Below are 12511 nucleotides of genomic sequence, written 5' to 3' on the forward strand. Positions count from 1 at the left end.
TAACGCCGACGCCCGCGGCCGGTCCTCCGCCGCACGCCTCTCTTCACAGCCCACACCCACCGGCGGCCTCCGCCCCGCCCCGCCGTCGCAGCCTGGCCCTCGGCGCGTCGCGCGGGGGCGGGGCGCGCGCACGTGAGGACGTCCGGGAGCGCGCGCGCCGTCGCCGAGCTGGGCCAGAGTTGCCGGCGACGGGGTCTGAAGGTGATGGCTCTGACCGAAGGCCTCGAGACGGCGTTTCTCGCTGTTCCTGCCGTCGCTGCCTGGGCCTCGGTCCGCTCATCGTCATGAGAGGTCAGGCCTGGGGGAAGCGGGCGAAGGAGGCGAGGGGCCGCGGCGAAATGGGCTCTGGGGAGAATAACAGAGGCACTCGAAGCTCGAACGTGGGTGGAAAAGTCTATCCTGGAGATTCCGGAAGAGCCGTTTGCATTTTACTTTTCTTCCCTTTCTGTCCCCTTTCTTGCTTCATGCTTGAAGGAAAGTGGGAAGGTTCTCGGGTTTTATTTATGGAAAAAGACGCTGAAACTGACCCATCCGGCGTCGGTGTATCCAGAGATTGGAGGAAGTAAATGGCAGTCGTGGCGTTGGAGCATCGGTGAAAGCCTTTGGTGAAGAGCACTAAAAACCAAACCGCCCAACAGTCACTGAAAAAAAATTGTTTTTCAGACCTAGAAATGAAATAGAATGACACAAAACTTGCCCTGACGTTAACCCCAGCTTCCTCCTACGGAAACGGCAGAAAAGCTCTGCTTTTCAACTGGATTCTGATGGCCACCCACACTCGTCATTTAGGGATCTTTGGATGCCGATGTTTTCTTGCCGGATTTCCCACCCCTCCAGAGTCGCATTTTTAATGTGCAGACTACGTAATTATCCTTATTCAGAATAGTCGTTTAGCAATTACACGGTGACTCCCAAAGTCTTAAAGATATTTTTGAGGGTGGCAGGGAAGGATAATATTTCTTGGTGTTAATTATTATTGGAAACTTATTAGCTTCGGGAAAGCTGTTTCAGCATAAAAGGAAATTTGTAGGTCGCCTAAATGAAATGTTTATTATTAGTATCAGTTACGCATGATGTTGCTTAATACGGAGTTAAGATTTGATGTTTTCTTCTTAGCCTTTGTAGGCATTAAAAAAACAGATTCACTCTTCTAGTTGAGCCGAGTAAATGCACTGGGTGTTCTAGTATGAATGAGTACTATTAGTACTGTCAACATCTGCTGGGCACCCATACTTTGAGTATTTTGCCAGTTCTTCTGTCAGAGAACTGGAGGCATCTGAAGGGCAACTTTTTCCGTGGCAGATGTTCCCTGAAAGATGGTTTGCACAGGGTAGCAGCGCCTTCGCGTCAGTGGGGAGGAAGGAGTCGTCTAGTGAGGAGTGCTAGATAACCTGAAAATAACTCATCTGCTGTGATTACCAGCCTCTCCTTTAGCGAATAACCAATTCCTAGTGAGCCACATATTGCCTGTACTTAACCGTTCACTTAGAATAGTTTCTGCTCTTTGATTTTTAGGAGACAGAGCCGTGAAGCAAAGAAATCACAGAACAAGTATTCAAGGGCCATGCAAGCCAACTGTAGTCAACTGCACAGCCCTTCAGGAGCTGCAGGCAGTGAGGATGCCTCAGCCTCCCAGTGTGTCCAAGCAAGACTGACAGGAGAAGCTTCCTGTCTTTATTCTGGAGATGTTCATATCCCGATAAGCTCCCTACCTAAAGAATGTGCTGAAAATCCAAACTCCAGAAATACAAGGTCAGGTGTCCACAGCTGTACCCACGGATGTACCCATAGTCGCTTACGGAGTCATACCCACAATGAAGCCAGGCAACCTGATGATAGCGACATGGAGTATGGAGATCATGGTAGCAGCTCCTTCTCAGAATTCCGGTATCTCTTCAAGTGGTTGCAGAAGAGTCTTCCATATATTTTGATTCTGGGTGTCAAACTTGTTATGCAGCATACAACAGGTAGGGTATGATAAAAGCACTGAGTTGTTTCATTGCTATATTCAGCTAATTCTCTATTGGTAACCTACTTCATGCATTTCAGTTTCTTATTTTCTGTTAGCTTTTAAAATTGTGTATGCTTCCTTTAAAATCATGTCATTATGTTAGCTCTTTTTTTTAAAATTTCAATTAACTGGACCTTATTTTCTAACAGGAATTTCTCTTGGAATTGGGCTGCTTACAACTTTTATATATGCAAACAAAAGCATTGTAAATCAGGTTTTTCTAAGAGTAAGTACAACCAGCAACTAAAAAATCATTAAATGTTTTTCCCTGTAGAATTATATGCTCATTTTGAGAGAAATAGGAATTAAGATAGTTTATTTGATAAATTTAAATAGGTATAATGTAACATCCATATTAAATGTTGTTATCTAAATGACCTGGCATAAATGATTTGTCCTAATACTGAATTGTTTCACCGTATTTTCTTTGTATGTTGGGTTCCTGATAAAAGCTAGACAGAAGGATTAAAACCTAGACAGATCACCATATGGTCTGATTTGTCAAGTGCCTTCATGTTTTAAGTTAATTTGACTATACTAAGTAATATGACCATTATTTAAAACTTCAGCCATTGTACTCGAAGATTTAAAATACTTAAAAGTGTACATTGAACAAATGGGTATTGAATTATTTAGGTTTCTCTTATTTAAAGAAAACTAAACCCAAGAAGTTTTTTCTTAATTATAGTCACAGTCCTATTCTTGTAAATTATTGCAAAAACGGGATTAGTTTATAAAATTTCATCCTCAAGCAACTTTTAAAGGGTTATATCTGTGTAAAGAATCATATATTTTGACCTGAAAATTTGTAGTTACACCCTATCAAACCATAAAAGTTTAATTTAGGGTTTAAAACTAGTAAAACTTTTAATTAAACTAGTAATTAAAACTTAATTATAAAACAGATTAAAAACAAATTCTTACTGAATTGTAGGAGAATTTTTAAAATTATAAACCCTGATAACTTAATGCATTTTCTGCACGCCTGTTTTGTTAGGAAGGCAAATATAGGGAGCTACAGAAGTAAAGTTTTCATTTAGGTGGGTTCTTTATGTCAGTTTGTAGAAGATTTGGCTTTGAAACATAGGTAATGTTGTTACACAATGAGGAAGCTTGTATTTTAAAAATCTGTTTAAATTTGTGTTGTTTTGTTCATTAAAGCTATATAAAATAGAATGATATGTACAATTTAACAAATAATCTATATTTTATTAAGATAAATTAATCTATTAAAACATTTTAAGTTAATAAATTAGTCATTAAAGTAAAATAGTTAAATGATATTTAAAATTCTGGCATAATTCAAAGTAATGAATTATAAAATTATTTATTTTTCAGGAAAGGTGCTCAAAGATTCAGTGTGCTTGGTTACTGGTATTCTTAGCAGGATCTTCTGTTCTTTTATATTACACCTTTCATTCTCAGTCACTTTATTACAGGTAATTAGAGGCCCAAGTGCACAATCACATATTTTTATATAATCATATATTCCATAGCACTTTGTAAAGTTTTACTTGTACATACTTACTTTTGGAGTTCAATTTTTACGTATTTGTCTAGTTCCAGGTTAGTGAGCTTAAAGTGATTTATTCATGTTTTATACCCAGTGCCTTGCCTCGTAGCAAGTGCTCAATAAATAACTTTTGATACTAAAATTTTTACTTATATAATCAATAGTTACTAAATACCATTAGATTGTTGTTGGTGACCTTTTGACAAAAATTGTATATATTTAAAATATACAACATGTTTTGATATATATATACATTGTGAAGTGATTACCACAATCAAGTTAACATATCCATCACCTCCCTTAGTTACCTTCTTGTGTGTATATGTGATGAGAACACTTGATATTTGTTTCTAGAAGAAAACTTGCTAAAGAACAGTAGTTGATCAGTTTCCAAGTCAGATGGAAGTGTTCTGAATTTTCAGCTTTAATCAGATAACTAGAAATCTGGGTTTCAGTGGTATTGGAGAGATGTGGACAAATCTGGGATATAGTTTGTAGGTGTAGCTGATACCACTCAGATTGGATTGGGTGGGTGGGTGAGGGGAAGAATCAAGGGTGATGCCTGGGTTTTTTAGTCCTAAGCAACTGGCTGGATGGTGGTGCCATTTACTAGGCTAGGAAAGACTGGGGAAGGAAGTGGTTTTGAAGGAAAATCAGTAATTTTGTTTTGAACGTGTTAAGTTTGAGAGGCCATGTAGAACTGTTAAAATGATTATAGTTATTTGTCATAAGCTCAGAGTGGAGGTTAGAGCTGTAAATTTTGGTGTTATCAGCACATGGTGGATATTTTAAAAACATGGAACTTGACAAGACAAACCTGGGAAAGAAAGTATAGACCGAGAAGAAGGCCTAGGACTGGACAATGCCCACGATTAGCCAGAGGAGTAGCAGCGAAGTAGACTTAAGAAGCAATCATTAAGAACAACTAGACCATATGAGAGCAACTTGAAGAGAGTGGTGTCAGAAGTCCACGCAGAAAATATTTCAAGGAGGGAAGATGGGAAAAGTGACCTTCAAATTTAGCAAGAGGGAGGGAGTTGATGATCTTGACAGAAGCAGTTCACTGGAAAGGAGGGATGAGAATCCTGACTGGAGTTGGTTAAGGAGAGAATGACATATATCTATCATTTGTGAATTTTTTAGATTACAGGCTAGAGGATATCCATCATGACAAGTTAGGAAGACTCTTCGTTTTCTTTGAGGAAAGATTTGAAATGAAAACATTTAAAAAGTCTGTTTAAAATAACCAAAATAATCTTTTTACATAAACTCTAGCACTTGTCAAACTCATATTTTGTACACATTATTTGGTAGCAAATTTAGAACCCCTGTCAGCACTTTTATCTTTTTATGTTGCTTTTAGTAAGTTTTGATGTTTTTATCTTTTTATGTTGCTTTTAGTAAGTTTTGTGTTTTTCTTCTCTTGGTAGCTTAATTTTTTTAAATCCTACTTTGGACTATTCAAGCTTCTGGGAAGTACTTTGGGTTGTTGGAATTACAGACTTCATTCTGAAATTCCTCTTCATGGGCTTAAAATGCCTTATTTTATTGGTGCCTTCTTTGATCATGCCTTTTAAATCCAAGGTAAGATCTACTATGTTTTATTGGAAAGATGTTAGCAAACCATATCAGTGCTTCAGTTCAGTTCAGTCGCTCAGTCATGTCTGACTTTGCCACCCCATGAACTGCAGCACACCAGGCCTCCCTGTCCATCACCAACTCCCGGAGTCTACCTAAACCCAAGTCCATTAAGTCGGTGATGCCATCCAACCATCTCATCCATTTAGTCTTAAATGATTCTTTTTATAATTTTCCAGTTTGCTCAATAACCTAATTATTATATTATCTCAGACCTATTGAAACAAAATATCTGTTCCAATAAAATCAATTATACAGTACTTGCTTTGGAATAATCTAAAAGTCAGTCCCCACATCATATATGGGAAAATATTTACATTTATACTTCTGTTTTCCTCCAGGGCATTATTAATTGATAATTGATAACTGACTATATGCAGTTATTTGGTGTTTTTCATATTCAGTTAAAACTTTAAATTTTTGTAGTCAGCAAGATATTTTATTGTACATAAAACATTTTCACTGTCACTCTAGAAATTTTTTGAAAACAAACCAGTGACTGTAACATCTGAGAACCAAGTTGAGGAGGTTACTCATAATCATTATGAATACTAATTTTATAGTTGTGTTATTGTGCCGTATATTCATGATGCTCTCAGTCCAATATGGAGTATTTGTGCTGTGTATATAAGTAGCTTCGTTGGCTCTGTTTTCTTTTTTCTTCCTTTTTAGGGTTACTGGTATATGCTTTTAGAAGAATTATGTCAGTATTACCGAACTTTTGTTCCCATACCAGTTTGGTTTCGTTACCTTATAAGCTATGGGGAGTTTGGTAATGTAACTAGATGGAGTCTTGGGATATTGCTGGCTTTACTCTACCTCATACTAAAAGTAGGTAACATAATAAATTTTGTCATTTATAATGATTCATGTAATAATGTTTACAGATTTTACCTGTAACTGATTTTGTCTTTAACTGTTTTATAGTTTATCTTCATATCACTAGTTTGAAATAAATGGCAGATTCTTTACTTAGAAATGGAAAAAAGGAAATAGGTATCTTTATCTTAATCCAGTGGTTCTCAGATTTTATTGGGGGAGTAGCATGCAGTATCTAAGAGAGAGAATGAGTAGAAGAGAACATACCCACCCCCATCAGTAGCATCTATCAGGTACATAATTCTCAAACTAGTGGAGTATCTTGTCCTGTCCCCTCAACTTAGTCACTTTATGAAATTTTAAATATGTTAAGGACATGTGAACCAGGTAAAATTGCCTTGCCTTTGATTTAGTTAAGTATATATTTGTCTTGACCAGATTGTAACTCTAGGCATTCAGATGTACTTCATTTTGGTTACGAATTGGCTGAAATTGATAAGCTGAGTAAAATATCCCATAATTGGATTTTAAGTATATTTAGAATGAAATGATTAGTTGTGGTATGCAATGAGCATTGTTAATAGCAGTATTTGATATTAGCATTGATCTCTAAGTTTAACAGAGATGGCTCTTTGAATTAATGAATTAGGATTTATTTTCCCTTTCAGCTTCTGGACTTTTTTGGACACCTGAGAACTTTCAGACGGGTTTTGCGAATATTTGTTACACGACCAGTAAGTATTTTTTATCATAGGAAACTTTTTACCTTTCTTCATTATAAAATTGTTTTAGTTCGGTAGTTTTACAAATGCAGACTTACATGCGTTTAGAAATACTTCTAGTACTTTGGCACTTGAGGTTATGATGATAAAGGTTTTATTTCTGTGACCCGTTTGTTAATTTGTGCATTGACAACACCTAATGGTTGATGAAGTAATTGTGTATTTGAATGTGTCTCCTGCCCTTTCAGATCGCCTATTTTTAACCTTTTATAAACATTTCCCAAAAATCATATGAACTTTTGTTTCTCTTTTAATCCACAGTTAGTGGCTTTGTGTGTTTTCATTAACTCCTATTCAGCTTCTGTGAAAGTGTTTATAATTTATTGTGTACATGAAGAAAGCTTACTACCAAAAATCATGTCCCTTGGAATTTTCTTACTGGAAAAATTTCCCCAATACTGAATTCCGTATGCACAAATAAGTTCTTGACGGTATCAATAAACTTTAAAATTGAGATTCCATTGTCAGTTATAACTTTACTATACATCAGTGATTCTACTGATGTAACAAACTGCAGAGAAAGGGTGTCTGTCACAGCTCAAATGATAATGGCTCATTTGCTATTTATTAGCCTCAGAGGTTCTCAGTATATAAGTGTGATCACCAGATTTCAGAGTTTGATTCTCAGTTATAGAGTCCATTAGGTACTTCAACAGTTAAGTGGTCAGGACTCAAGAGACTGACTTACAAGAATGCCAATCTAATAATATATGTTTGAAAAAAACAACAGGATTTTACCAATGAAGTGGACTAAACTAACTGGCCAGGACCCTTTCCCTAAGATAGTAACATAGTAACAAGTTTCACTGCATCCTATTCAGACTTCTTTCCTTAAAAAGATACCAATAAAACCCAGACTTTAGCTTTTGAATTTAGCTATTGAGTACATTGTACTAGGCTTCTGCTGTAGCAATTAATCTAATAGAGCTTGAAATGCCTTTGGTATTTTCTCCAGGAAGCATTAAGAGACTATCACAGTCATCAACACTCTATTTTATTCTTGAGATTCTCATGTTCCTTAATGTTGCCCCTGGAAATGGCAATCATCATCAGGGTATTTTCACCTGAAGGGAGTCTGCATTGTACCAGACAAGAGTGCTGTTTTAAAAGCTTGTCAGCATATCCATGTGCAGTGCACTCTTCTAAATGGCATTTACTGAAGGGAAATTGGCATCAAGATCATCCATCAGTATCTTATGTCTAGAATCTTTAACATCACTGATCTCAAAAATTTTTAATTTTCTATTTATATCCTTTGATTTTGTTAACTTTTGAAAGTAAGTTTAGATCATAGCCTCGGTTGCTAAGTCATGTCACACTTGGTCTGATGACTATGACTGAAACTTGGGTGTTCTTTTCCTGAGCTCCCTTTTCCACATCATTTCTACAGAAAGATGATCTCATTTATAACATTTTGTCATACCCCGTTAATGACTAAATTCTACTGAATTTGTAAGGAAGTTATAAGATCTTAACAAGATCAGAAACTTTTTTTAGGACTTCAGAAAAGGAAATTCAAAGATGTGTGTTGAGTTTTGACAGTAGAGCGCTACTCAAGTGACGTTTTGCAATTACAGTTCTTTTGTAAAATTTTATCATTCTTTGCTAGTACTAAATGCTGGGTTTTGTGATAAAGATGATAATTAAAATTATTTTTAGATTTAGTGGCAGGACACTGTTTAGTGGTCCCCCCCCAAACCTTCTTCATATTGAACTCATGTGGAAAGCTTTCAAAAATTAGATTTCTGGGTTACCTTATTGGTATATCTGGACCTATTGAATCAATCTCCAATGTGGAGCACAGAAATCTAAAGCAGTCTCTACATGAGTTACATTCAGCCAAACAAGCTCAGCATTGACTTTAAACCAGTGTCATAGGTAGTAAGTGGGCTCAATTTGGCAATACTGGGTCACATAGTACATGAATATAGATTGCATAATTCTTATATTTCACATTGCATTTGAATTTCAAGCACTATCATTATTTGGGAATCCAATGAATCTAACAATCTTCCAAGATTCTGTTTATGTATAATGTAATGAGTTCACCTTGATGCAGACATGATTCTGTATACATAGATCAGGTTTGAAATGTTTATATCCTTTGGGAAAGTTTTCAAATGCCTAGTTCCTTGGAGATTTGAGAAATACAGTTATCACCTATGTATTTAAGGAACAGAACCTTATCTTTATATAGAGTTACGGAGTCCCTGCCAGCAAGAGACAGTGTTCAGATGTGGATGATATTTGTTCAATATGTCAAGCTGAATTTCAAAAGCCAATTCTTCTCATCTGTCAGGTAACTCTATTTTTAAGCAACCTTAATACAGCACTTCTCTGGACTTGGAAAAGTCACATTTATGTTAATTTTCAGGAAAAAATATGTATATTGTTTAGCAGAAACTAGCATTCAGGGCACATACTGTGAATTTCTTATTTGTGATTGGGGGTTTGGTAGGTTAGCTAAGTTTTGTCCCTTATGTTCTAATAGTTTTTATGTAGAAGCGTGTATGAAGGGATCGCAAACAGGATACCAAAGTGACTGGAAAACACACTATTTTTAATAACAATACTAGTCTTTAAGAATACCAGAATGTTACTGGATTGTATAAGGCCATTTCCTGTTATTCCTGTAACTCTCAAAGATTGTATTAAGCTGTTAGTCATTATGTTGTTGTCATCTGGTTGCAAAGTTGTGTCTGAGTCTTTTGCAACCCCGTGGACTATAGCCAGCCAGGCTCCTCTGCCTGTGGGATTTCCCAGGCAAGACAGGTGTGGGCTGCTATTTCCTTCTCCAGAGGATCTTCCCAACCAGGGATTGAGCCCTCATCTCCTGCGTTGGCAGGCAGATTCTTTACCAGGGAAGCCCCTTTTAGTCATTATCCTTGATCTTAAAGTCATCACCTAAACATAACTTGTATTTTATTAAAGGTGGTTAGGCGGATAGGACGAGTCAGAATACTTGTCTCTGCCACTAACACTCTGTGTTCTTGAATGTTATACTTTGTTGTCTTGCTTGTAAAATGAACTGTTTTTCTGCAGTGTGATGAATTTAAAGTTAAAATGTTACCAACTATAAAAAGTTCGTAATTCCCTTACAGCATATATTTTGTGAAGAGTGTATTACCTTATGGTTTAACAGAGAAAAAACATGTCCGTTGTGCAGAACTGTGATTTCGGACCATATAAACAAATGGAAAGATGGAGCCACTTCATCACACCTTCAAATATATTAAGTTTTCAACTTAATATTAAGGCCACAAAACACTAATTTTATTTGGTTACAGTGACTACTGGTAAAGACATTAGAATGGATTTTCAGGGCTGGAAGGTAAGGAAAATGTTCCCAAATGGTTTTAGAGTATTATAGTTAAGTGTGTAGTCCAGTTTATCAAAATATTAAATGAAAGATCCTATATTATATATGTAATGTTCAGCCTAATGCATATGAAACATTTATTCTATCCTTATTTGACTTATGATGGCAGTGTTAAATTGTAAATGTGTTTTCTTGTTAATGTTACCAAATGACAATTGGGTAATACAGCTACTGGTTTTAGAGGAATTCAGGTATTCTTTCCAGACACTGTTTTCAGAATAAAGAGTATTTTTCATAATATTTTAAGATACACATTACCTGAAAGTAGAATTTTATTTAGCATTGACTTTTATAATTCCCATTCTAAAAATCTTAAATTTTTTCCTAAAATTTGTATTTTTAAATGAAAGCTATAAATGTTATATTTTACCTGTACAATCAGAATTTTCTAAGGAAGACTAATTTACTGAGGATGAAATATTTTAGTACTGTTATTCTCTGTAGTATGATTAGCAGTCATTGAGAATAAAAGACAAATTGCTTTTCTTTGTGGATATAATACATACAATCCTGCCCTCAGCTTTAATGTTCATGATTTTGCTTTTTGTATAGTGCCATGGACTTTCTTGAATTAACTATTAAAATAATTCACATGGATTACATACAGCTGGTTTCAATGATGATTTGAATAGTGTGACAAACAAGACCAACTCAGACTCTTAGAAAAGAATTCCCCAGGTCTTGCCTGATGGTCCAGTGGTTAAGACTCTATGCTTCCAATCCAGGTGGTGTGGGTTCAAGCCCTGGTTGGGGTCCTGCATGCCACCTGGGCCAAAAAAAATTTGTTAAAAAAGAACTCCCCTTATAACTAGCTTCTCTAAAAGAGTGTTGGAACCTCATGCTTGAATCATCATTACTTGGGAGATTAAAGCTTGTACAAAGACCAACAAAACTTTGGAGAGTGGTTTGTTTGCCTACAGGTATGTGTTTCTCTCCCCTTGAAACCTCATGAGGGATTCAAGATCTGTGACAGGTCTGAAGGACTGGTTATTATCTACATCTTGACGTGAGACCTCTGCTCATTTTCTTGTTTACCATCTATCAGTTTGCACACAAGAAAAAAAGACAGTGGTAAGAAGGAGAAGTTAGGGGGTAGAGGCAGAAATTTTCAGCAGATTTACAACACTGGTAAGACAAAGACTACACCAGCATGGATTAATAAGGATAGTGAACTGTGTTACCTACTTTGAGAATCACTGCAAATATTTAAAAAAAAAAAAAAAACCTTCCTAATTTTGTGATGAAGCCAATAGTTGTTATTTGGGTATACAGCAAGGGATGAGTTAAGAAAGACAATTTGAGATTAGAATTTGGGTGTAAAAAATACGCTAACTTCTTGGTAAAAACATAAGAGTAACATCTTACCACATGGGTTATTTCAGCCCTAACACAATACCTGATTACCCTATGGCCATATGGACAGCTTTCTTAATATGACTGAATAACAAGTCTGTGGTGGACAGTGGGGGATTTTTTGTTTTAACAAGCAAGCAAGCACTTCACTGTGAACTGAAAAGGAGGGAAATGCAGCAGGAGAGCTGTGTTGTTCACTAATAGCACTGATGAAGTAGAGGCATTTCTGTACTTTTATTCCTTCAGCTCAAAAACAGGAATTAGAACCCATTTATTCTGTGAATTCAGATCATACCCTCTGAAAGACTTAACATCAAGAGTCACTACTGTTTTATAAAAAAAAAACGTCCCATTTGAGAACTTCTATAGAGAAACTATATTGGCAAATGTGATTCAATTACCTCATAAATAGAGATGGTTTACACAAAACGCCCATCTTACAGCAGATATATTGAGATATTAGTTAAAAACAGATTTGTCCACTAAGTTAATCTTGTGCATACACATCAAATAATGAAGTTGGCAAATACGGCTGAAAAAACTGATGCACAAGAAAGTCCTTCAGTGTTTTTATGTGAAGCTGGCTCTCACATAATTTTTCAAATGAACTTTTTTTTATTACATTCTACTACTTTGACAGAACTTGGAAATCACAGATGTTTAACACCTAAGAAGATCAGTACTAAAACTTGTTACAAATTTGTTCCTTCAGTTTCTCCACAAAAGCAATTTTTACAACTGTTATTCTTCACATATATAGTTTATTAAATATGAGAACCTGAACACATCTAGCATATAAATGGGAAAAATTATTGAAACCATTTGTGTATCTGGTAGTTATTTCTTCCTATCTTAGGGTAATAATGATAATAATAAAAAAAATCACTTCTATTTTATGTTCATTCAAATTTGCATTTAATTTCTATTTACATTCATTCAATCTGAAATCAAATACTTTAATACAGTAAACACAAGATGAAAAGCAGAAAAGGTGTTACCCTCCAAAGCACTCCTAA

At 35.9% G+C, this 12511-nt stretch overlaps 1 protein-coding gene across 1 annotated transcript; it reads left to right on the plus strand.

The window, feature by feature from the left end:
- The first annotated feature begins 139 nt into the window (after positions 1-139).
- RNFT1 (ring finger protein, transmembrane 1) lies at positions 140-10748 on the plus strand. Its single transcript, XM_005892300.3, has 9 exons — positions 140-291; positions 1516-1967; positions 2161-2237; positions 3350-3450; positions 4955-5108; positions 5835-5993; positions 6650-6715; positions 8961-9062; positions 9865-10748. Exons 2-9 carry the CDS (start codon positions 1565-1567, stop codon positions 9997-9999), a joined length of 1197 nt encoding a protein of 398 aa, XP_005892362.2. The 5' UTR covers positions 140-291; positions 1516-1564; the 3' UTR covers positions 10000-10748.
- The last annotated feature ends 1763 nt before the right edge of the window (positions 10749-12511 follow it).

Source organism: Bos mutus, chromosome 19 (assembly GCF_027580195.1).
Source record: "Bos mutus isolate GX-2022 chromosome 19, NWIPB_WYAK_1.1, whole genome shotgun sequence".
Lineage (NCBI taxonomy): Eukaryota > Metazoa > Chordata > Mammalia > Artiodactyla > Bovidae > Bos > Bos mutus.